The sequence below is a fragment of the Hippocampus zosterae genome, chromosome 1 (genome assembly GCF_025434085.1).
Source record: "Hippocampus zosterae strain Florida chromosome 1, ASM2543408v3, whole genome shotgun sequence".
NCBI lineage: Eukaryota > Metazoa > Chordata > Actinopteri > Syngnathiformes > Syngnathidae > Hippocampus > Hippocampus zosterae.
This window is the reverse complement of record NC_067451.1, coordinates 8,118,971-8,139,718: the sequence shown is the minus strand read 5'-3', so window position 1 is coordinate 8,139,718 and position 20,748 is coordinate 8,118,971. Positions and strand designations below refer to the sequence as shown.

General features: G+C 48.4%; 3 protein-coding genes across 4 annotated transcripts; 1 reads left to right on the top strand and 2 right to left on the bottom strand.

The window, feature by feature from the left end:
* Positions 1 to 196: 196 nt before the first annotated feature.
* pelp1 (proline, glutamate and leucine rich protein 1) lies at positions 197 to 10,720 on the bottom strand. The gene is made up of 19 exons (XM_052061350.1): positions 10,526 to 10,720; positions 9,568 to 9,632; positions 9,384 to 9,489; positions 9,163 to 9,312; positions 7,824 to 7,895; positions 7,693 to 7,752; positions 7,465 to 7,621; positions 7,246 to 7,378; positions 6,341 to 6,428; positions 6,175 to 6,263; positions 5,988 to 6,101; positions 5,740 to 5,890; positions 5,506 to 5,659; positions 5,376 to 5,431; positions 5,131 to 5,264; positions 3,323 to 3,425; positions 1,765 to 3,246; positions 875 to 1,171; positions 197 to 601 (listed from the first exon to the last, which is right to left on the bottom strand). Exons 1-19 carry the CDS (start codon positions 10,664 to 10,666, stop codon positions 509 to 511), a joined length of 3,645 nt encoding a protein of 1,214 aa, XP_051917310.1. The 5' UTR covers positions 10,667 to 10,720; the 3' UTR covers positions 197 to 508.
* A 552-nt stretch (positions 10,721 to 11,272) lies between these two features.
* med11 (mediator complex subunit 11) lies at positions 11,273 to 12,590 on the top strand. The gene is made up of 3 exons (XM_052061940.1): positions 11,273 to 11,457; positions 12,072 to 12,202; positions 12,270 to 12,590. Exons 1-3 carry the CDS (start codon positions 11,388 to 11,390, stop codon positions 12,423 to 12,425), a joined length of 357 nt encoding a protein of 118 aa, XP_051917900.1. The 5' UTR covers positions 11,273 to 11,387; the 3' UTR covers positions 12,426 to 12,590.
* arrb2b (arrestin, beta 2b) lies at positions 12,438 to 20,494 on the bottom strand. Of its 2 annotated transcripts, none has more exons than XM_052061634.1 (14): positions 20,090 to 20,494; positions 18,794 to 18,824; positions 18,672 to 18,732; positions 18,549 to 18,593; positions 16,775 to 16,968; positions 16,573 to 16,700; positions 16,360 to 16,495; positions 15,132 to 15,216; positions 14,989 to 15,026; positions 14,767 to 14,904; positions 14,614 to 14,697; positions 13,263 to 13,324; positions 13,119 to 13,176; positions 12,438 to 12,751 (listed from the first exon to the last, which is right to left on the bottom strand). In XM_052061634.1, exons 1-14 carry the CDS (start codon positions 20,110 to 20,112, stop codon positions 12,686 to 12,688), a joined length of 1,149 nt encoding a protein of 382 aa, XP_051917594.1. In that variant the 5' UTR covers positions 20,113 to 20,494; the 3' UTR covers positions 12,438 to 12,685. The 2 variants fall into 2 exon arrangements, with proteins under 2 accessions (XP_051917594.1, XP_051917586.1); XM_052061626.1 differs by having other exon boundaries at positions 14,989 to 15,061; positions 20,090 to 20,304.
* Between the last annotated feature and the right edge of the window lie 254 nt (positions 20,495 to 20,748).

Sequence of the window (20,748 nt, the reverse complement as noted above, 5' to 3'; positions counted from 1 at the left end):
CAGCGAGCAATCAAGAAGAAACTCGCGGTAGACATTGGCCCATGACACGCCCACTAAACTTTGAACTCGGAAGTAAACCGGCGGGGCGCCATCTTGGGACGGTTTTTGAGTACTTTTTCCCTCAATTCAGAACTAGAAAACTCTGCAACTATATACTTATTACATAGAAGTACGGGCAAATAGGTCGACATTCATCTTTTCAATTTCTTTTAATCTTTTATATCAAAACGCATGACAAGTGATGGTGATAGAACATAAAAGTAGCCTCAACTCAAAAAAGTCACTAACCGCAGCACAATATTCACAGGGTCTGTGTAGCAATTAGGCTTAACATTCTGAGCTTGTACATGAGTCGGACAACTCCGCCTCACAAGTTTAGTTTTGATATACACTCTCACAGTAAAAAAAAAAAGTCTCATTTTCCAACGGCGGTTCATGCGAAACATAATGGATGAACAGCTGACGCACAACGGCACACACAAACATGGCAACCCCTCGATTTAGTTTGTCAAAGGTTTGACCCGGAGGCTGTAACCTCGTCGTCATCAGGAGGGCAGGGGACAAAGTCGGCCAACATGGTGGCGATGGCGTCGTCGTGCATCTGGGGGAGACAAAATGCGGCCAATGTTCAATTCTGCCCGCGTCGGCTCACACAGTGACAAGTGTCCAAAGATTGTGGTCCGGGTAAATCATTTCCTTCAACTCTTATGGACGCCATTTCCAGCATCAGTACAAGACGATAAAAACTAACCACGTGTTTTCAAATATGTCTAAATGATCCCATCAGTCATTTCCCGCCCCCCTCAATGGTTTGTTTGTTCTTCCCAATTCAAGTCAAACTGAAAGTGACTCGAGGAAATAGTGGAATGTTTACCTTTTTCTTGTCGGTGCTTTGTCCTGCCTCTTCGTCCATATGTGCATCGTCTCTCTTGCGCTTAACTCCTTTCCCTTCGTCCCCTTCGCTCTCTTCCGCATCACTTTCCATCGCAGCACCCTGTGTGTCTTTGTCCTTTTCTTCCTCCTGGGGCCGCTCTTCGGGGCCCGACAAGGCAGCGGGTTCCGAAGGCGGTGGGCCGCTGTCCTCAGGAGGGGGCGCCAGAAGCTCGTTTTGAAGGACGGGCGGTTGGTCATCACCGGCACTCGCTTCCTGCACGGGGCCCGGCGCCACTTCCTGTGGAGATTCCAATCATTGCACACGTTTTTCTGTCACCTTAATGTGGGGTTTTCTGACCTTGCTGACAAATGAATTATATGGGCTGAAAAGTCTTGAATAACCGAATATAATTTTGTGCCCTTCCCCCGCTATGGAACCTAGCCCCAGCTAATGGTGGAAAAAAACCCCCACACTTCTTGACACTTGCTATGCTCTTTCAGGAAGACCCCTAGACACTCGAAGATGCAGCCAAAGTCCTATCCAAATACACAATTGTGTAACTGGTGTCAGGGAAGCATGCTGAAGTGAAACATCTCAAATCAAACACAAACTGTGTATTTCAAAAAGGAAGTGAAGCCTAATTTGTTGGTGGAAGTCAGAGAGTCTTTGCCACCCGTGCACATTCACGCGCACTGTCGGTGCATTATTTATCAATCAAATCATCTGTAAGATATTTATTTTGAAAGGTGTAACGTGAGTTTAGAATGACAAGTGATCATTGTTTGTCTATCTACCTATTGAGAGTCGAAACGACATGAGTAGTGGCAGACAGGGTTGGGTCCCCTTTTGGTGAGAATTGTTCCCGTGGCGCCGGCTTATTTTTAGTGTACCTGTAGTGGCGGATGAAGCTCGGCGAGCGGCGGCTCGAGGCGAAAGGCCGCCACTTCAGTCGTCTCTGCCTTGGCCGGCTCCTCCCCCTCCTCTGGCGCGCCTCCAGTCACGCACAGGATCTGAGGCATGGTGGGGTCGTCCATCCTCTCGCTCTCCTCCTCCTCCTCCTCCTCCTCGTCCTCCCTGGCCCCTTCCAGGACTCCGATGCTCTCCACCTCTTGCACTCGGATACGCTCGTCGGCGACGTCGGCTCTGCCGAGTTGGATCTCCTGGATGCCTCCCACGGCTTCGCCGTCCGCACTCGAGGCGGCCGGCGCTGCTTCTGCCCGGCGCACCTCCTCCTCCTCAATGCCACCCACGTTGGCCTTGTCCTCCGCCCCCTCTAACGGAGGCATCGGCCCATCTTGGCCCCCGTCATCTTCTTCCTCGTCCTCCTCTTCCTCCTCCTCATCTTCCTCCTCTTCCTCCAGCTCCTCTCCTTCCTCGTCAAACTCGTCAAACTCCTCGCCCTCGTAAAACTCGCCCTCGGGAAAATCGCTGACTTCCTCCTCCTCGTCCTCATCTTCCTCCAGCTCTTCGTCATCCTCCATGTCTTCCTCTTCGTCCTCGTCGTCCGTGCTGTTGATGTTGATGACGGCGGAGTCTTCGTTGCTGGAGGGGGCGGGAAGCCTTCCTTGTGGGGGGCCCATCTGATTCTGCAGCTGCTGCATCTGGAGGGGCAGACCCAGGGCTCCGGGGCCCGAGGGCTGCATCAGCATCTGCTGGAGCTGAGGTCTGACGGCCGGCGTCTCGCCCTCACCCGAGCCACCCGGCGGGACAAGGGAGACAACCGAGGGGGCGGGAGGAGCGAAGGAGTTCACGGGGGCGCTGGGAAGCGGGGAGGTGGCCAAGTCATTGGGGAGGGAAACCCCATCGGTGGCGGCCTGAGCCAACGCCAAGGGTTCGGGGGCGCCGCCCGCGGGCGGAGCAGCGGCGCCGGCCGGGTTCTGAGGTGGGGCCGCCGAAGTCTCGACAGGCTCGCGGACCTCGGCGGCGAGCATCCCCGGAGGAACGATGACCACGCTGTCGTCGGAGTCACTGGCCAGCGAGATCTCCACATCTTCGGCTTCCTCTTTATCGTAGCGCACAAAAACGGGTCTCTGCCCCTCGGTGGGCCCCAGTCCTGCCGTCTCAGGCTGGTGCTGCGGGTGCGGGGACAAGATGGCGTCGCCCGAGGCGTGGCCCGGAACCAGAGACAGGTGGTTTTCCAGGGAGCTCAACAAAGCGAGCGAGTGGCGAGCGGGGAAGGGCCCAGAGGAAGCGGGACCTCCGAGGAGGGTGGGCAACGGGAGGCCGGGGGTCGGTCCCTGGGAAGATGGCAGGACAGGAGCCGGAGGCGTGGCCTTTAGGGTGAGGGGTGGCAAAGGGATGGCAATGGAAGGAGCGCGCGGGTGGACCAGAGCGTTACACATGGTCAGCGCCTCGCTACAGAACGAAGACACCTGAAAGGGAGCGACGACAGCGCGCTGAGTTCACCGTTCATGACAATGCCAACGACATCGGCGGCGACGTCCAAACCTTGAGGTTGCGGTCCACGCGTCCTTTGCTGAGAATGGACACCGCGCAGGTGAGTGGTGGAGGCCACGTGGGCGACGGGACCAGCACGAGAGCCAGCAACAACCTGAGAGTCCACAAACACGTGATGATGACACACACAAACAAGCCCAGTAAACAAAACATGTCACTAGTGCACATTTTTAAGCCGTTCTTGAGTGATAATTTTACAGTTTGAGCCCTGCGAGTCCCAGGGACTCGCTGATCAGAAAAGTATGAGTCCCATTAAGCATTTAGAGCAGCTATGTCCAAAGTCCGGCCCGGGGGCCAAATCCGGCCCGCAGTCGAATTTCATCCGGCCCTCGGCCCCTGTCATAAAATCAGTGCCGTCTGGCCCGCAGGTTGGGCGCAATGGAACACGTGTTGCATTGACTGAGGTCTCGTAGACTGGTGAGTGATGTTTCATAGAGTACTGCTTCCCTCTAGTGGCTAAATGAGTAATAGCATTCACTAAATGAGTAATAGCATTTAGACACTAGAGGGCATCACTCACGAGTTAACAAGACATCACTCCGTGTTTATATTGACTGATATGTCATATTTCAAATGATCCTTGCAGTTGTGGATATGTGTATTGCTTGTTCATTTCCCTGTTGTTCGAGTCAAAGGTTTTGTGACTATTGAAAAGTCATGGTGATACATTTTATGTTTCAAATCAATCAATTTGCACTCAGGAGACTTCTGTTTAAGAAAAAGTCAAGTGAATAAGCAGTTGCATGTGATATACCTGTTTCAAATGAACCAAAAGAAATTCTTAAGATTGTTGAAATTAAAATAAAAATGGAAATGTGAAACAGACTGGCTTACTAAAATTTGTTGAACAATATTGTTGTTCAATGTAAAGAATGTCAGCCAAGGTCGGCCCCCCGACGTTTTACCACATAAAATCTGGCCCCCTTGGCAAAAAGTTTGGACACCCCTGATTTAGAGAGTCCCAAATTTCAAATTCTGAAATGGTCTACTTATTCAATTGCATATGCTAGCACAAACAATACATTGACAACAGGTTTATTTCTTATCAACAAATGCTGCAAAATGTTCAATAATTCAGGCATACAAGATTATTATCGCAATAAACTATCCAACTGTAGCTGCTTCCTCAGTGATATCTCCGCAATAAACTTTCGCAACACTTGTTCGCACCACTTGTTTTAACGTTACACGACTTGTCAATCGTCTGCTTTCCACGCGGTGAGGGCCGATCTCGCCAATATCGTCTCACGAGAACGGAAATCTCGTCACGCGAGATTACTTAACGCAAGATCAAAACAACAATGGCGGCGATTGTCAAACTGCGATTGTTGTTGGAAAAAAAGATTTACCGTCGGGGTTTTTCTTTTTTTTTCTTTGACTGAGAAATTTCCTTGTGTCCCAAAAACGCACGTTATTTGGAACTGTGCGTCTCGAACGTGGGGACGCAGAGGTAACGAGATGGCTGATTCTTTTTGAAGAGCTTTGACAGCACACTGTCATGTCACAATTTAGAGTGGTGTGACTTTTAGTGTACAACCGCAATGTGCCACTGCATGTAAATTTGGAGCAAGAAGAGGCTGAAAAGATCACCAACTCATCTCATGTCATAGATACATGGCCGTCTCCGGAGAGCAGAGACTATTAAACCTGAGAATATCGTCGTATGCTCAGTTTGCTGTTCAGCATGTGTGACAGTAGCAGTTTTATCACGCTTTAGAATTAATGCATGCTAATTTCCAATAGCCCATCTATGGCTTTTACCATGACGTGTTAGCATTAAGCTAACGGACGCAGTGTACCTGTAGAGTTCCCGCCGCGTGAGGGCACCACCGTACTGCCCGCTGACGCTCACTGCAGAGTCGGAGGCGGCGTTGCAGCTGGACTGTTGCTGCTGCAAGCGCACACACAGCGGCAGCAGAACCTCATGGAGACGCTACCGCACAAAACACACGCCGTCAAATACGTCAACCCCTCTGTCTTTCAAAACGTGAACTGATGCTGACAGATTTTGGTTCGCCATTGTTGGTTTATGTCCACCATTTACCTTGTGCAGATCATCTTTTAGGAGGGTTCCGCTGGTCAGTATGATTTGTCTTAGTGCTTAGCCGGAGAAGAAAAGTATTGAAATCGTACGTCATCTGGAGAGATGATGAGCGCATGTTTGAGCAACTTACCCCTTAGAGCTGAGAGGCAGGTATCCTGGTTGGCCAAAGTGTCACCTTTCCTTTGGAGCGAGGGCACCACCGCGTCGGCCATCACCAACGGTTTGGTCCTGCGAGGACCCGGTTTGCCTCCCGGAACCACGTCGGCCGACAAGCCCGCACGAAGCTGCGGGAGCAGGTGAGGAAAAGGACACGGCCGGGTTTAGCGATGCCGTGCGCTCTCTGTAAAAACAAATGCAACGACACCTTGATGGACTCGGCCCCGGGCGTGATGTCACCGAGGAGGTGGGCAAAAAGGAGCTCGGTGTGGCTGGAGCTACCCTGGAGGATGCCGGCAGACGCTCCGGCCACCTGCACCCACGCTTCCAGGCTTCTATACACGGACACGCGCACCGAACTGTAGGATTAAAAGCGGACGCCGGGATTTGATTGTGGGCCGCAGAGCACAGCGAGGATGTCAATTTGCAAGTCAAAAAAGTTCCACCGTCACGTACCTGTAGGCTCTCTGCTGCCCAGGGTTGGCTTCAGGTGGAGGCGTCCATGCACTCAGCGTTTGGGAAAAGAGCCTCTGGAGCACCGCAGCATACTGCACCATGCTGCTTCGCACGCTGCAATCGAGACGAGAACAGCTAAGCACGCTTCAGCGTTTTTCACACAGCGCGCATGCACGTTTCAACTTACACTGTGAAGAGCGCAGATAAGACCTCGAGCGTGCAAGTGTGGATAGCAGGCAGGAGCAGCAGCCTCACGCTGCCGTCGCCTGTTAAATTCTGATGCGAAAAGCAAAACGGGTGCAGATGACTTGTGGGTTAACGGAAGCGTCAGTGTGGAGCGCGTGGATGCTCACGATGCTTTTGGCGCTGACGGCGAGAGCTCGACACACCAGGTTGAGAATGGGCCTGACGGGCAGACGCACAGCCGACGCCGGATCCACCCTGAAGGCACGTCAAGTTCACACCATTTGCAAAAATTCTGTACCGTATCGGCCCGAATATAAGACGGCCCTGATTATAAGACGACCCCCCCTTTTTCAAAACTCAAGATTGAAAAAAGACTTTTAGAACACCAAATTCATTTTTATACAGAAAATAATTGCACTACATCTGAAACAAATGACTCTAACAATATATTTGAGAGAAAAAGCATGCGACTTTGCCTCATTCAAATCTTAATATCGGAACCTTTAAATATTAAAGTGCAATCACATTCGTAAATGAATTGCTTCTGGTTTTTGAAATGTAAATGACATTATAACTTCTCTGTCGGTTAACCTGGCCGATCTTCGACCAACTTGTCTGCAGATTGTCACCATGTTTGTACTTCGTTTTTCTGTTATCTCTTCAATTATTTTCTTCTCTTTTCTTTCTTACTGCAATTGTTATTTTTCTTCTTCGCCCTACCGCTATTTTTATTTTTATTCTTCGTGACCGGTTCGCTTTGGCCTGGGGAGTCAAGTTCAGCATTCGCTTCAATGATATCTGGCGCCATCTAGCGTCGTGAATGGGTATAATGTCTCGACCCTGAATATAAGACGACTCCCACTTTTTCAGTCTTATTTCAATGCAAAAAAAAAAACACCGGCTTATATTCGGGCCAATACGGTACATTGAACCTGTCGCTCATTATTTGCACCCTCCCCCCCCCTGCTGTTTGAATGCCATCAATGGGTTTTGACAGTAAACAGTCACGTCCCAGTTTAGACTTGCACGGCGTCAGTGAAGAATCCCCACCGATTGGGTTTGCCTCGCGTACCTGAGGGTGTGCTTGAGTGCGTGACACACGGCCGTGTATCTGCGCTGGAGCTGCAGCGGCAGCAGGGCATCCGAATGGTCGAGAGGAGGAAAGCCGAGCTCCACCCCGGGCCCTTCGTACTGCGCCGTCCTGTCTGCGGTGCCACACAGCGACAACCATTTGGCACGTGCAACGGACACGATGAGGCCGCCCGAGCAGCATGACGGGTCGAGCGCGTACCAGATTCGGCACCGCGGTAAAGGTGAGCCAGCGCGCCATTGGCCGAGGCCAGCAGGCAGTGAACCTGATCGCTCCATCGGTCGGCTCGGCTGGCGCCCGACGCTCGGTCCGTCAGGCCGCCTAGGCACGGGAGGCGGGCGTAGCACTGACAAGCCATCTGGAGGGAACACATTGTGTGATGCGGGTCATCAGAGAGAGTCGTGGCAACCTGACGGCAGGAGGACAGACCTCTTGGGTTTTCTTGTTGGAGCTGTCCATTTTGGAGAGGAAGTAGGCCCCCAGCTTGTCCTGAAACAATCATTAACTCAGGTATTGACACTGATGACCGAGCAAATGAAAGGTGATGTGACGCGTGTTACCCGCAGGGATCCGCACGCTCGGGGGTAGTAGGTCATACACGCCGTCATGCCCTCCATGGCTGCCAGCTCACACTGATATCACAGAAGGGCTACAGTCAGGCATTTATCATTGCTTCAGTCGAAAACAAACGACTCCCAAAAGAGCAGAGAGGCATACCGAGTCCTTTATGTGCAATCCACAAACATGCAAATGCTCCTGACTATTCAACAAGTAATCGATTTGAATCTCAAATCATTTCTTTTCTTGCCCACTTATATTGTAGTGCATACACATTAGCACTTCTATATTTGAGTGCATGAAGTCAAGTTTACATGGAGCCATGTATCCTGATTAGAATGAACCCAAATGACAAAGCGAATGAAAAAGGGACGCCGCCATCCAAATAAACTGGCTCGATCCAAATAGAATTTCATTCTGATTCGCACCAGTGGTATATTCCGTTGCTCAAACCGATCAGAATTCACAAGTCTTATATGGGATTCAATAAGAATCGCCAGGCTGCGTCCTGTCAGCGGGTGCTCCGTCTTGACAGCGAGGCGCAGTAACGTGCTTGTTTACGCATTTGAAAATACGGCAGCTTTCGGGTTGGTGGCGATATTCAGATTTTGACATCATTTCCGCATCTCCTCATTACAACGGGGTATACGTTGATACCGTTGCTAATTTCAGACTTGTTTTCCGGCTTGCGCCGACCGCTACGAGTCAGTCAAGACCCGTAGCTCAAATCCGCTATTGATGTTTGTTTACCTTTTAACCAAGTTTGAATATCGATATCTATGCTCTAAAAATATCTGCAGGTATGCACCCACTGCTGCCTGTCTGAAATGTACAGGTTTTGCTTCCTTATTAACTCATTCACTCCCAAAGACGTTTTTAAACGTCTTTTCAGACTTGGTCCAGAATTGGCTGGTACTGAATGATTTAAATGATGGTCAGCCACCATAGCATGCGAGTCGTGAGCTGTGCAACAGCCATCTTGAGTGACAAAGAAAGAAACATGAAGCAAGAATTATTTTGCCTCTTACATGGATACTTTTTTTTGGGGGGGGGGGGGGGGGTACCTGTCAAACTGTACTTACCTACTCAGAAAAAAAACCCATACTAAACAGATGTCACGTCTTTCAAGGTGAGGTGCACCATGTAGCCCAGTCAAGCAGCGACTGTGACTAGTGCGGATACGCATACAGTGATGACCATTCTCAAACAACAGATCGTACAGCCCTAATTTCCACTGTATTTTTGGATGGTAAGTTTTTTTCTTTCTTTGGAGGGGGAGGGGTGACCGTACAAATAAGACGTGACGTTGCGCCGTCTTGCTTTCCCTGCATCTCTGCTCACCTCCGTCTTCAGGCCCAGCAGTGATGTGAGGATGCCCAGGACACAGTTGAGGCCCACTTCTCGCGCCAGCTCTGCCAGCTGAGACGAATACTGCAGCAAGTCCTTCAAAATGGTCACGGCCAGCTGGATGGTGTGAACGGGGGCCTGCGACTGGAGAAGAGCTTTTGAGGAAACATCCTCCCGGATGTGGCAGACGGCGAATGATTCACATTGAGTCTAACCTGTATGACTTGCTGCAGCGAGCGCAGCCAGGAGAGACAGTGTTGCTGGAACAGTTCGGATGAACTGTCCTGAACCAGCATGGCGAGGAGACACAATCCCTCAAACCTGCACGCAAGTACACACAGATGACTTGCTGCTACAAATGGCACTGTGACATGTGTTTATTCTGAACACGACACTCACTTGGTCTTGCTGGAGGCCAGCTTGGCGTTGCTAAACCCAAGGAGTCCGCCGACGGTGCTGGCGCCCTGTCACAAGTTGCATTGAACAACACCAGAACAGCAGCACAAAACACAAGCGGGATTGCTCCCAAGTACAAATACTTCCTTAGTCTGCTTACTCTGATTTTTCTAATGATTGCTGACTTTTACTCCTTGCATTAGGAAAGCAGATGAGTGTTTGCCAGGGCCGGGACAGTTCTCGGTCAAACCGAAATTCATGAGGACACCTCAGCTCGGTACAATACGCCCTTACGCAGAGCTGTATTTCCCATTTTGTTTTTTCGCTAGGCACTGGGGCAAGTTTATTCATTCATTCATTCATCTTCCGAACCGCTTGATCCTCACTAGGGTCGCGGGGGGGTGCTGGAGCCTATCCCAGCTGTCTCCGGGCAGTAGGCGGGGGACACCCTGAATCGGTTGCCAGCCAATCACAGGGCACACAGAGACGAACAACCATCCACCCTCACGTTTTTAACAATTGGTTGCTTAGGTAAGTCAGTCTAAAATAATTAACGTAGATCAATCGTCACGAAAATGTGTGCAAACATTATTTTTTCTACCTATGGAAAGTCAAAACGATAACCCCGCTATTACGGATGCTTATCAAAGCTTTAATATTTACGTTCAAGATTTTAGAACGTTCCCTTAAGGAACATAACTTTTTTTTCTTCTTCTCAGCGCGAACGTAATGTAAGAAGTCAAGAAATGATCGACGCTACCAGTTGGCATGCAGAGACGCGTTTCTTTATTTTTGTACATAGGTACATTTCAGATTCTGTACTTTTACGCAAATCGGTACTTTTACTTGTATTCGTACTTTTGCCAGCTGAGTAACAAAAGCCAGCAGGTTAGCAAGCAGCTAGCTGCTAGAGAGAGCGAACGTTCGGCTGGTGGCTTGCGAGCGGGCGTTCTCCACGTACCTGCGTGCGGAAGACGCCATGCTCTCGGTAGCTGTCCAGGAGGCTGGGTAAATACTCGGGGCGCTGCTCCTTTAGAACCGACAAGAAACCTTCAGTCAAACGCCCAGCAGACGGGCCATGCAGCCAAGATGATGCCGACATCTTTCCTGCCTGCCTGCCTGTCTGCCTGTCCGCCAAGTCAACGTCACTAATGTGCGACCGAGACGTTATTTTGCGGGACCCTCCTCAAAATAAACAAAACAAAAAACGGCGTCAATGAATTAAGTTCCACGACCGGTACATCCCAAAAAGAAAGGAAACACACATTAAAATTATGAATAACATTTCGTCATCTCAGGAATAATGTCACCACGCTTTAATATTTAAGATACCTGCTCATATTGTAACAACCATGGTTCATGTCTGAAAATACAATTACTGTGGAAAGATGTCATTTTGGGGTCATTCCATTTCCAGCCTCTCGTGCAACATTTGGGCGTAATTTAAAAACGGGTACTGTATGACCAAACCTCGTTTTCACCCTCAAAAAAGTTTCAAAATGTCAACCAATTTAATTAAACAATTTCTTCAGCGAATTTGGCTTTGAAAGTAAATCATTATTATCACTGTTATATATTATCAACATGGAGTGGCTTTAGATGGCTATAGATGAAGAACAAACATATAAATTAAGAAAAAAATGGAGGTGGGACATTTTCCCGATCCCTTTTGTCTTAGAAGGCGACCCGTAGAAAAACGATTCTGGTCATGCGCAGTACGGCTTGTTGTTTCTCAGCTCTTCCTCTTTGGCTCAGTCACGTTTTGCTGCTGGAATACGACGCTCGATTTCATATAAAATTGATCTTCATCCTTCTTCCCGTCGATGGCGAACGAACGCCTGCGAGCTCTGGAGGAGGTTGAGAAGGAAATCGCTATGGTCCTGCAATGTGCCGGTCAGCTCCAAAAGGACACCCCCATCCCAGTTTAGCATTTAAGTGCATCTAACATCAGAGTTTTAAATTAACGTTATTTCGTGTCTATTGTTACAAGTTTTCTTAACGTGCTTTTCAAAACAGCGGTCTGTAAAACAGTGATCCTTCAAGCGCCAATATTTCTATAATGACGTCACCGTGACGTAAAGAAAGGCAACTGGATTTATATAGCGCATTTTTTAAATGGTTGCGTTTGTTTTGAGAAATCACCGTCGCACTTTAGTGGCCAGAGTATTAATGACAATGGATTGTACCGTACGAGCGAAAATATTACACATTACGAACCTCGTGGAGGGAAAGTTTTTTTTTTAAATTCTCATTCAGCAGACAAGCGCACAGTCAAAACAACTTTGGCTGACAGCTTCGAGTTCTTGACGTATAAGCAGTTTGAACTTGGCGTATTGTCGCCAGACGAGAGCAAGCACCACCCCACCCACCCCAATACAATTTCGATCAAATTTTGGTATTTGTGTTTTGATGTGAAAAACCAACACTGTAATTCTCCTTCGATCACTACACCTTTATACTTAATGAAAGAACTGTGGTGACCATTTGCTGTTGGCGGTTTTGTGCAGGAAACATCGTGATGGAACTTTCCAAAGACAAACACAACGCCAGCCTCCTGGACAGACAACTGGTCCAGTTCCAGAGCTCCGTCAACAGAGTGGAGAGCGAACTGAGTGGGCAAATCCGCTACCTGACGCAGGTATTGCACACGCACTCCACGTTTCCATTCTTGAACGCAACATAGACATCTCCCGTCCCTTCTCCAGGTTGCCACGGGCCAACCTCACGAGGGCTCCACCTATTCATCCAGGAAGGACTGTCAGATGGCGCTCAACAGGGCCGAGTATGCTAAAGTAAAACTAGGAGAATTAGGACGGACCTGTGAGGTCATGTTGGAGCCGCCGCCAGCACAGCAAACATGAACAGAGGCCAACTTGTTTGATTCACTTTTATTTGGACAAACCTTTGAAACAGACAGCAATTGGACTGTCAATGCTTCTGGACTCCAGTGTGTGAGGATCCGGTGAAGGATTGGAATGCATCAATGTTCTCTGCTCAGTCATTAAAAATATTTGTATACAGACAAACACATTGTTATTGCGGCCGGGGCAGCTTTCACTGCTGCGATTCGCCGATAACCGTTGTTAGCAGCTAACACAGGGGGTCCCCCTCGGCTCTATCCTCAGCCTCCGCTAAATGCAAGCGGCCAAAGTCTTGGAACACCAGCTCGTCGGCTTGAGATGCAGAGCTGTGCAAAAGAAGAAGAAAGAAGGTGCTGTTACCAAGGAAAGCTACCAATTTGAGGAGCAAAGTGACACATGGTAGCCATCTTTGTGGAATTTTTTTGAAAAACATGCAACGGCCACTTCAAACACCCTGAATATCCACCCAAAAACAATTTTCCGACAAATTAGCTATTCTGCCACCCTTTTCACAAATCGTGTTCCATTTGTGCAATTTATTTTAGTTTTTTTAGGTCAAGTGACGCCGTTTAAAACATCGCTGTCATTTGGACAACTTGAAGATAAGTCACCATTGTGCCACACTCATATTTTTACGGACTGTCATTTTGAGGAACTATTGTCACATCACCGCACACCCACACACACTCTTACTCGCTCTCGAAAGTGACGAGGTCGGCACCCACGGCGGCGGCGGCGGCTTGTGCAGCGGCTGTAAACAGTAACGCCACAAATTGAATTGCACTTTAATCCGGACGGTTTACGCAGATTAATCAAGATGATTGAGTTGCGTGTCACCTGGTTCCGCGTCGCTGGGTTTGGGATGCATCAGAACAAATGGAAGCTCCACTGCCATGTCCCTACATGCACACAAAAAGCAAAACCAAAAAATTCTATGCGCGTATATTTACAAAGAGACTCTTGATACGACCATGTGATCAATACAGCGAACCCCCATTGATTGCGGCCCAACCACATTAGGTAAAAAAAAAAAATCCATCCATCCATCATCTACCGCTTATCCGGGGCCGGGTCGCGGGGGCAACAGCTTTAACCTCTCCCTAGCTACTTCTTCCAGCTCTCCCCGGGGGATCCCGAGTCGTTCCCAGGCAAGCTGGGTGACATAGTCTCTCCAGCGTGTCCTGGGTCTTCCTCGGGGTCTCCTCCCAGTGGGACATGACCGGAACACCTCACCAGGGAGGCGCTCAGGAGGCATCCGAATCAGATGCCCAAGCCACCTCATCTGGCTCCTCTCGATGTGGAGGAGAGGTGGCTCGACTCTGAGCCCCTCCCGGATGACTGAGCTTCTCACCTTATCTCTAAGGGAGAGCCCGGACACCCTGCGGAGAAAACTCATTTCGGCCGCTTGTAACCGGGATCTCGTTCTTTCGGTCACGACCCATAGCTCGTGGGTCTATTTTTCTATTTAAATCTATTTTTTAAAAATCTGTTTACAGAGGCAACTCAAAAATTCTTTGTCAACTAATTTTAAGCCCCACCCCACCTGCACACATTTTAATCACATTAGTGGGTGTGTGAAGGATTTAATGTGAGCTCGCAGAGCATCATTGTACAATGGGGGGAGGGGGGGGATCACTGCCGACTACAGTGGCACATCCAATTTTTAATGACAACTAAAACTAGAAAAATATTGTTGTGAATTAAATAAATTGCTTAAAGAACCGAAAAAAAAAACCTACATCTTATGTCGGTGAAACTAACTACAAATGGCAAAAATGTCATTCGCTTTCATCTTTGTCAATATGACACATTCAGCTGAAGTGCGTTTATTTCAGCGTTGCTGTACGTCTGTGAAGATGGAAGCTCATCGTCCTTTTTGAGAATTGGAGTTTAATTTGTTACACAATAACAATTGGGCCTTTTTGGAGGGGGTGGGGGATGTGGAGGGACACTGTGCAAATCCCCATCCATAAAGCGAAAACTAAACTAAACAAAGATTGTTAAAAACATTTTGAAATTAGCTCTAAAAGCTCAACAAAACTAACTCAAGTTATCAAATAAAACTCCCAAAATGAAATAATAGCTAACTAAAACGAAAAATCCCCGAATATTCTACCTTGTGGCACATCTGAGCAAGTATGACAATACCGTATACACAACGCAAGCGTGTGATTTGTTGACAACGTACCCGCCGCGAGACACCACCAGTTTGACTTTGACGCGGTAAGACACAACGATGCCCACCATCTCCTTGTCGCAACCTTCCTTCATTCTGCAACACAAACAGCCGCCGCGTTAAGAAACAAGGACGGTGAGATTTGAGGGCAGTACGTGTGCGTACATGGTGCTGGAGGCCAAGTTGGTGTCTTGGTGTTTGAGTTTGCCATCCAACGCCAGGCCTCTCTTCTGGCGATTGGCACCCATGCAGGGCGTCAGCGTGTACACTTGGCAGAAGGTGGAACTGGCGCAGACCTGCTCGCTGATCGACGGGCACCGGGAAAACAAAACACGTGGTCACAAGCGCTCCGTCCGCCTCGGCGCCGGGATGCGTGTACCGACTCACTCCGCCTCCAACTGGGCCACGGGACACTTGTACTGAGCCTTGGAGAACAGGCAGATGTCGGCATACTGGCGCACTGCGAGGGAGCAAGACGGAACGGCGTCAAAGCGCCGGAGGCCACACGCGCGCGTCCGACAGCCGCTCACCTGCGATCTTCACCTTCCTGACCGTCTTGCCAGAGTTGTTGGCGACGTGCACATTCACGCTGATGGGCTCGCCGTGGTAGTACAGCTGTCGTGACAGAGCACAGAATTTGGAAGTCGGAAACGTTCCATGGGGGCGGCCCGGTAGGCCAGTGGTTAGCACGTCGGCTTCACAGTGCAGAGGTACCGGGTTCGATTCCAGCTCCGGCCTCCCTGTGCGGAGTTTGCATGTTCTCCCCGGGCCTGCGTGGGTTTTCTCCGGGTGCTCCGGTTTCCTCCCACATTCCAAAAACATGCATGGCAGGCTGATTGGACGCTCTAAATTGTCCCGAGGTGTGAGTGTGAGTGCGAATGGTTGTTCGTTTCTGTGTGCCCTGCGATTGGCTGGCAACCGCTTCAGGGTGTCGCCCGCCTACTGCCCGAAGACGGTTGGGATAGGTTCCAGCACCCCCTGCGACCCTCGTGAAGATATGCGGATTGGAAAATGATGGAAACTTTCCATGGGAATAAACAGGGATCGTAAAGAATTCTTTAAAAGTTGGCTCTTGGTCAGGGGCGGCACAGCACGCCCTGGCACGGTTAGCCATCCGCCTCACAATGGATAGGTGTAGGGTTCGAGCCCAGCTTGTTGCATGTTCTCCTCATGCCCATGTGGGTTTTCTCCGGGTACACCGGTTTCCTCCCACATTCCAAAAACATTCGCGGCAGGTTGATGGAGCGCTCTAAATTGTCCCTAGGTGTGAGTGTGAGCGTGGATGGTTGTTCGTCTATGTGTGCCCTGCGATTGGCTGGCGACCGGTTCAGGGTGGACTGCCCAAAGACAACTGGGATAGTCTCCAGGAGCCCGGCGATCCTCTTGAGGATAAACCGGATTAGAAAATGGATGGATGGTGAGGAATTTGAACATAAAAATAATATGCAGGTATTTAGCCTAACTAAAACAGGCAGTCTTCATGTTTTACACAGTCACATTTTTTTCCAGTTACCAGCCACCCATATTGAGTCAAAAGAATTTGACTTTTATTTGGTCTCCCGTAGGAGAAACGTATCTCGGAGTGCAGGTGACACCAAATACGCCAATGCTCAAATGAAGCTGAAACTTTTTTTTTTTTTTAAGTGAAGCCATGATGATACTGCGATGTCCCGGCCCGTGGGGAACGGGAACCGTCGGGTTTGCCAGAATGTTGATGCTCAGTTCTGAGGACAAATTTCCAACGTGTCAAAGGATCACCTCCTTGTCCAGCGACGCCTCGAGGTGCAGCGGCCTCTCAGACATCAGGAAGCTTCGGCTGCTCTCCGCAGTGGGCTGCGGGCCTTTCTTCTCCGGGGCGTACTGCACCTTCCGGATCACTAGATGCACAGAGTTCCTGGAAGAAAGCAGAAAAAACCCCCAGAAATCAAGTAGGAGATGTTGATCACGGCACCATCGTCCATATCGGGCAACCTCTGATGAATCCTCTCGCCGGCCGTCCTGGTGCAGTATGCCTGCAGCTCGAAATCCACACCGCACGCCTTGCCCGTGTCCTCGGGTCCTGGCTGAAGGGTGACCGAGCAGGGCAGGTTCTGTGGGATCTGAAGGCGCGACGGCGCATTAGCTCCGCCCCAAAAAGCAGCTCCCGGTGCTTGATGTGACGCGGCGGCCTTACGCTGAAGCGGAAGGGGTGCGCGTGTTGGCCCAGCTTGCGCAGCAGCTTCTCCTGGAGGGAACTTAACGGCTTCTGATCGAGAACGCGAGGGAAGGCCTGGAAAGTGCTGACGTAGAGATCCTTCCGGAAGGACAGCCCCAGGACATCCACGTCCTCTCGACCGTACCGAAACACGCACGCCAGGCTCACGAACACTGCCGGGCCAAGTAAATCGCATATACAGTGAATTTAAAAAGTCTACACACCCCTGTTCAAAACCCAAGTTTTTGAAATACAACAAAAAGAGTACCGTATTTTCCGCACTACAAGGCGCTTCGGAGTATAAGGTGCACACATTCAATGAATGGCCTATTTGAAAACGGTTTTCAAATATAGGGCGCACCGCATAATAAGGCGCATACATAGCTGCAATCGTGGCTGGGGTTGCATAATGCACCCACTAGATGGAGCTACGCTAAAATGAATACAGCTTTATTTATATAGCGCTTTGACAACCGCTGCAGCAGTAACAAAGCAGAACATTTAAAAGACTACTTCCAAGAAATCATAATATTGATCCAAATATTGATCGTATTATAAGGCGCACTGTCAACTTCTGAGGTAAATGTATGCTTTTAGGTGCAGAAAACACGGCAAGTCAGGGTAACAACATAATCGGTACAAAGCAGTGATTCTCAAACCGCTCGCAATACACTGGCTCCCTCTAGTGGTACGCAAAAATAGATCACTGTATACCAGTGGTCCCCAAACTGTGGCCCGCGGGCTGGATGTGGTCCGTGGGCACATTTGACCTGGCCCTCTAACCCTCCTGTTGTCCTCGGGTCAAAATGACACACCACTGTGTTAAAAACGCCCCCAAAAAAACCCTAAATGATAATTTTTTTATCTTGAAATTTTATGACTTTTCCTAGATTGTCCCCAACTGCAGAAAAATCGAAATGTTGTTTTTATTCACATTTCCATGGAAGCTGTACAAAAAAAAAAGTACAAAGGTGGTCTTCGGTGCAAAATGACCCATGACGCAAATAGGGTTGAAATCAAGGTCACAAAGTTATTTACACACCATAGAATGTTTCAGTGTTTTAGTTGTGTCTCAGATCAATTAGTAGAACACGTGAACAAGACGGTAGCAGACATAAACAAGACAAGATAGGTGGCATTCTCGGAGATGGCAGAACTCTTTTTTTGTGGATTTCAAGGGGCTATAAAAGAGAGTTGTTTAGTTATTATTTATTTCCTGTTTATTCTGTGAAGAACTTAGAGAGGGTTATTTAGTTGTTATTTATTTCATTAATAGTGTTACTATTTGTTTCCTGACTTTTTTTTCTGTAAAGAACCCGGAAAGGGTTTTTTGGTTATGTGTGGCTTTCTGGGAATCCCATTAGAGAAGGGAAAAGTTATGTGGCCCTCACAGGAAAAGGTTTGGGGACCCCTGCTGTATACGTACAGTTCGGTTATATTTAACTTGATACTTCAAAGTGTTCCCTTTTAATCTATAGGAACTAGCCGTTTCAAAACTTGCATTTAGGTACAATTTTACATGTTATTTGAAAAATGATTTTAGCTCTTATTTTTCATTTTATTTGAGTGCTGCAGCATTGTTCAAACTCTGCATCATGTTATAGAGGCTGACAATAAGATTAAATACTTTTTCGGAGTAAAACCACGCTTGTTTTTGATTAACACGGAGGCCTACGACACTTTTGCATCTCCATGTCGGTGATAATGGTGGAACTTGGAGGGAAAAGTTGAAGATTATGTATCCTGCTTTTACCTTTGCGATCTTGCAGGTATTCGGGATCCACCAGGACAACGCCGTCTGCGCCAGCAAACAATCTCCACGTCACCCTGCAAGTTTTGGTTTTTTTGGTGTACGCGTGCATCTGCGTTCACTCACCCACAGCATCCACGTGATCCAAATGGTCGACGAAGTCACGCTTGCCCAGATAAACAATGAGCTGTGGGGTGGAGAATCAGTCAGCGCTCACCTGCACGCGGCGACATCAGCGGCGAGCCTACCTTGCCATTGGGGCTGCTCTTCTTGAAGACTCTGTAAGGAGATGAGCAATATTCAAATGCTTTCCTCACAGTTCATTTTCCACAAGTCATTTACGTCCGTTTGGCTTGTAATTGGCGATAATGCGGAAATGCAGATTTGATGCAGGAGAGAAGAATTTCGATAGCAGTGCCGCTAGTCTTGTTTTGTGCGTTTTTTTTTTTTTTTGGACAGGCGCAAGAGAAAACGTTGACAACAGACTTGAGCTTCAATCCTGGCCCAAATGTTCTTAGCTCCTTTTGCCGCACCATCAGCGTTGTACGGAGGAGAACGCAAATCTAAATCGGGTGTCCTGAAACTGCTCTTAACTCATTCACTCCCAAAGACGTTTTTAAACGACTTTTCAGACTTGGTACATAATTGGCTGGTACTGAATGAGTTAAGCTGCAAGTCATTCGCTGGCCAGCTGGTCAACCTTTCGATTTCTGCTGTGCAAGTTTTACTGCCTCCTGCTTGCAGTAGTTGGCCTTGAGAAATCTTTCAAGGACATGTGATGTCAAATAAACATGGAAACGTGCCCAACGTCACATGTCCTGCCTCTCGTGGTCCTGAGTGTCCAGGAAGAAGTCAGACCCCCCCGACCCCCCAAAAAAGAAGTTGGTGGGGATCAGGCAAAAGTGCAAGTGAGCAGATTGAGAGCACATCCGCAATTTCAACAGGAAGCCATTGTTTTCGGAGCACGACAATTTGCGAAGGGTGAACGTGCGTGTTACTGGTGCTTCTTGGAAAACAAAAGTTAGATTTGTTGTTTTCTCTGATAGTCAAGGGTCATCAAGTGCAGCTCAAACTGTGTCAGCCAAAGATGTTTGACGCGGGTGATTAAAGGTTGAGAAAGTTTTCTGAAGAGTTCTTCACATTTGTTCCTTAAATTTGAGGACACACTGTGGCTTTGAGGCTTTCCTGTTCCTATGACATCATTTCAGAGCAATTCCACCCCATCCAGTAAAGATCCCAAAACAGCTGGAAGTGCTAAATCAGCATCCTCCCACGTATATCACCTGATCGCCTTGTTAAATATAATTTGCTCTTTTTTTCTTCTTTTTTTCCCCCCTAGGCTTAGCTGCCGAATGAGCAGGGGGCTCCGCTTGCTCTTGCTCCAGCAGTGTTTTCTGATTGAGGAAGTTATTTCAGGAAAAGCCAAAAGTTGCGTTTGGACCATAACATGCTAATAGCATTTTGGTCTGCGGGCAACAAGAAACGCAAGCAAAAGAAAAAGCAAAAGGAGGAGACGAGATGCGCGAGATGTGTTTGGAAGGTACCTGGTGGCCTCTTTGTCCCCCATGTGGTCGCTGCCGCTTGCGTCGGGATCGGATGGCGTGTGACATGCTTTGGAGTTGTGTCCGGCTTTTGGTCTCCTTTCCGTCGCCAATGACAGGAGCCACGCCCAGTCGAAGTAATTGAGATCCCCGGTGACGTAGTAACGCACGTGACGTGAGAAGCTGCGAAAAAAAAGATAACCCGTGATTTTTACTGCTTACTATTCTTGCTGCTTTTTTCGCATTCCAACTGTATATCGTTAGCTTAATCGAATAATTTCCTAGGTCATTTTAAAAACGTTTTTAGGACAAAAAATGGTTTATGTAGTTGCCTGAATTCAACGTGTGGAATTTTGTGACCGAGGTCAGCGGTCCCCAACTTTTTTTGCCCCACGGGCCGGTTTAATGTCAGACCGTTAAGGCTCATACTTTACCCTTAATTGTGAAAATATCACGGTTAAGGGTAAAGTATGAGCCTTAATGGAGACTTCTTACTTTTTCTTTTCTGATTGATATAAAAATGATTTAGTAGATATAAACACATAACGGGGTAGGACTAGATAAGTTTTTTTACTTCCTCCTACTCCCTTGAACATAATAACTGTGTTGAATGAAGACTGATTTCTTTCTTTTTACTTTTTTATCTATCTTATTTTCTGTCA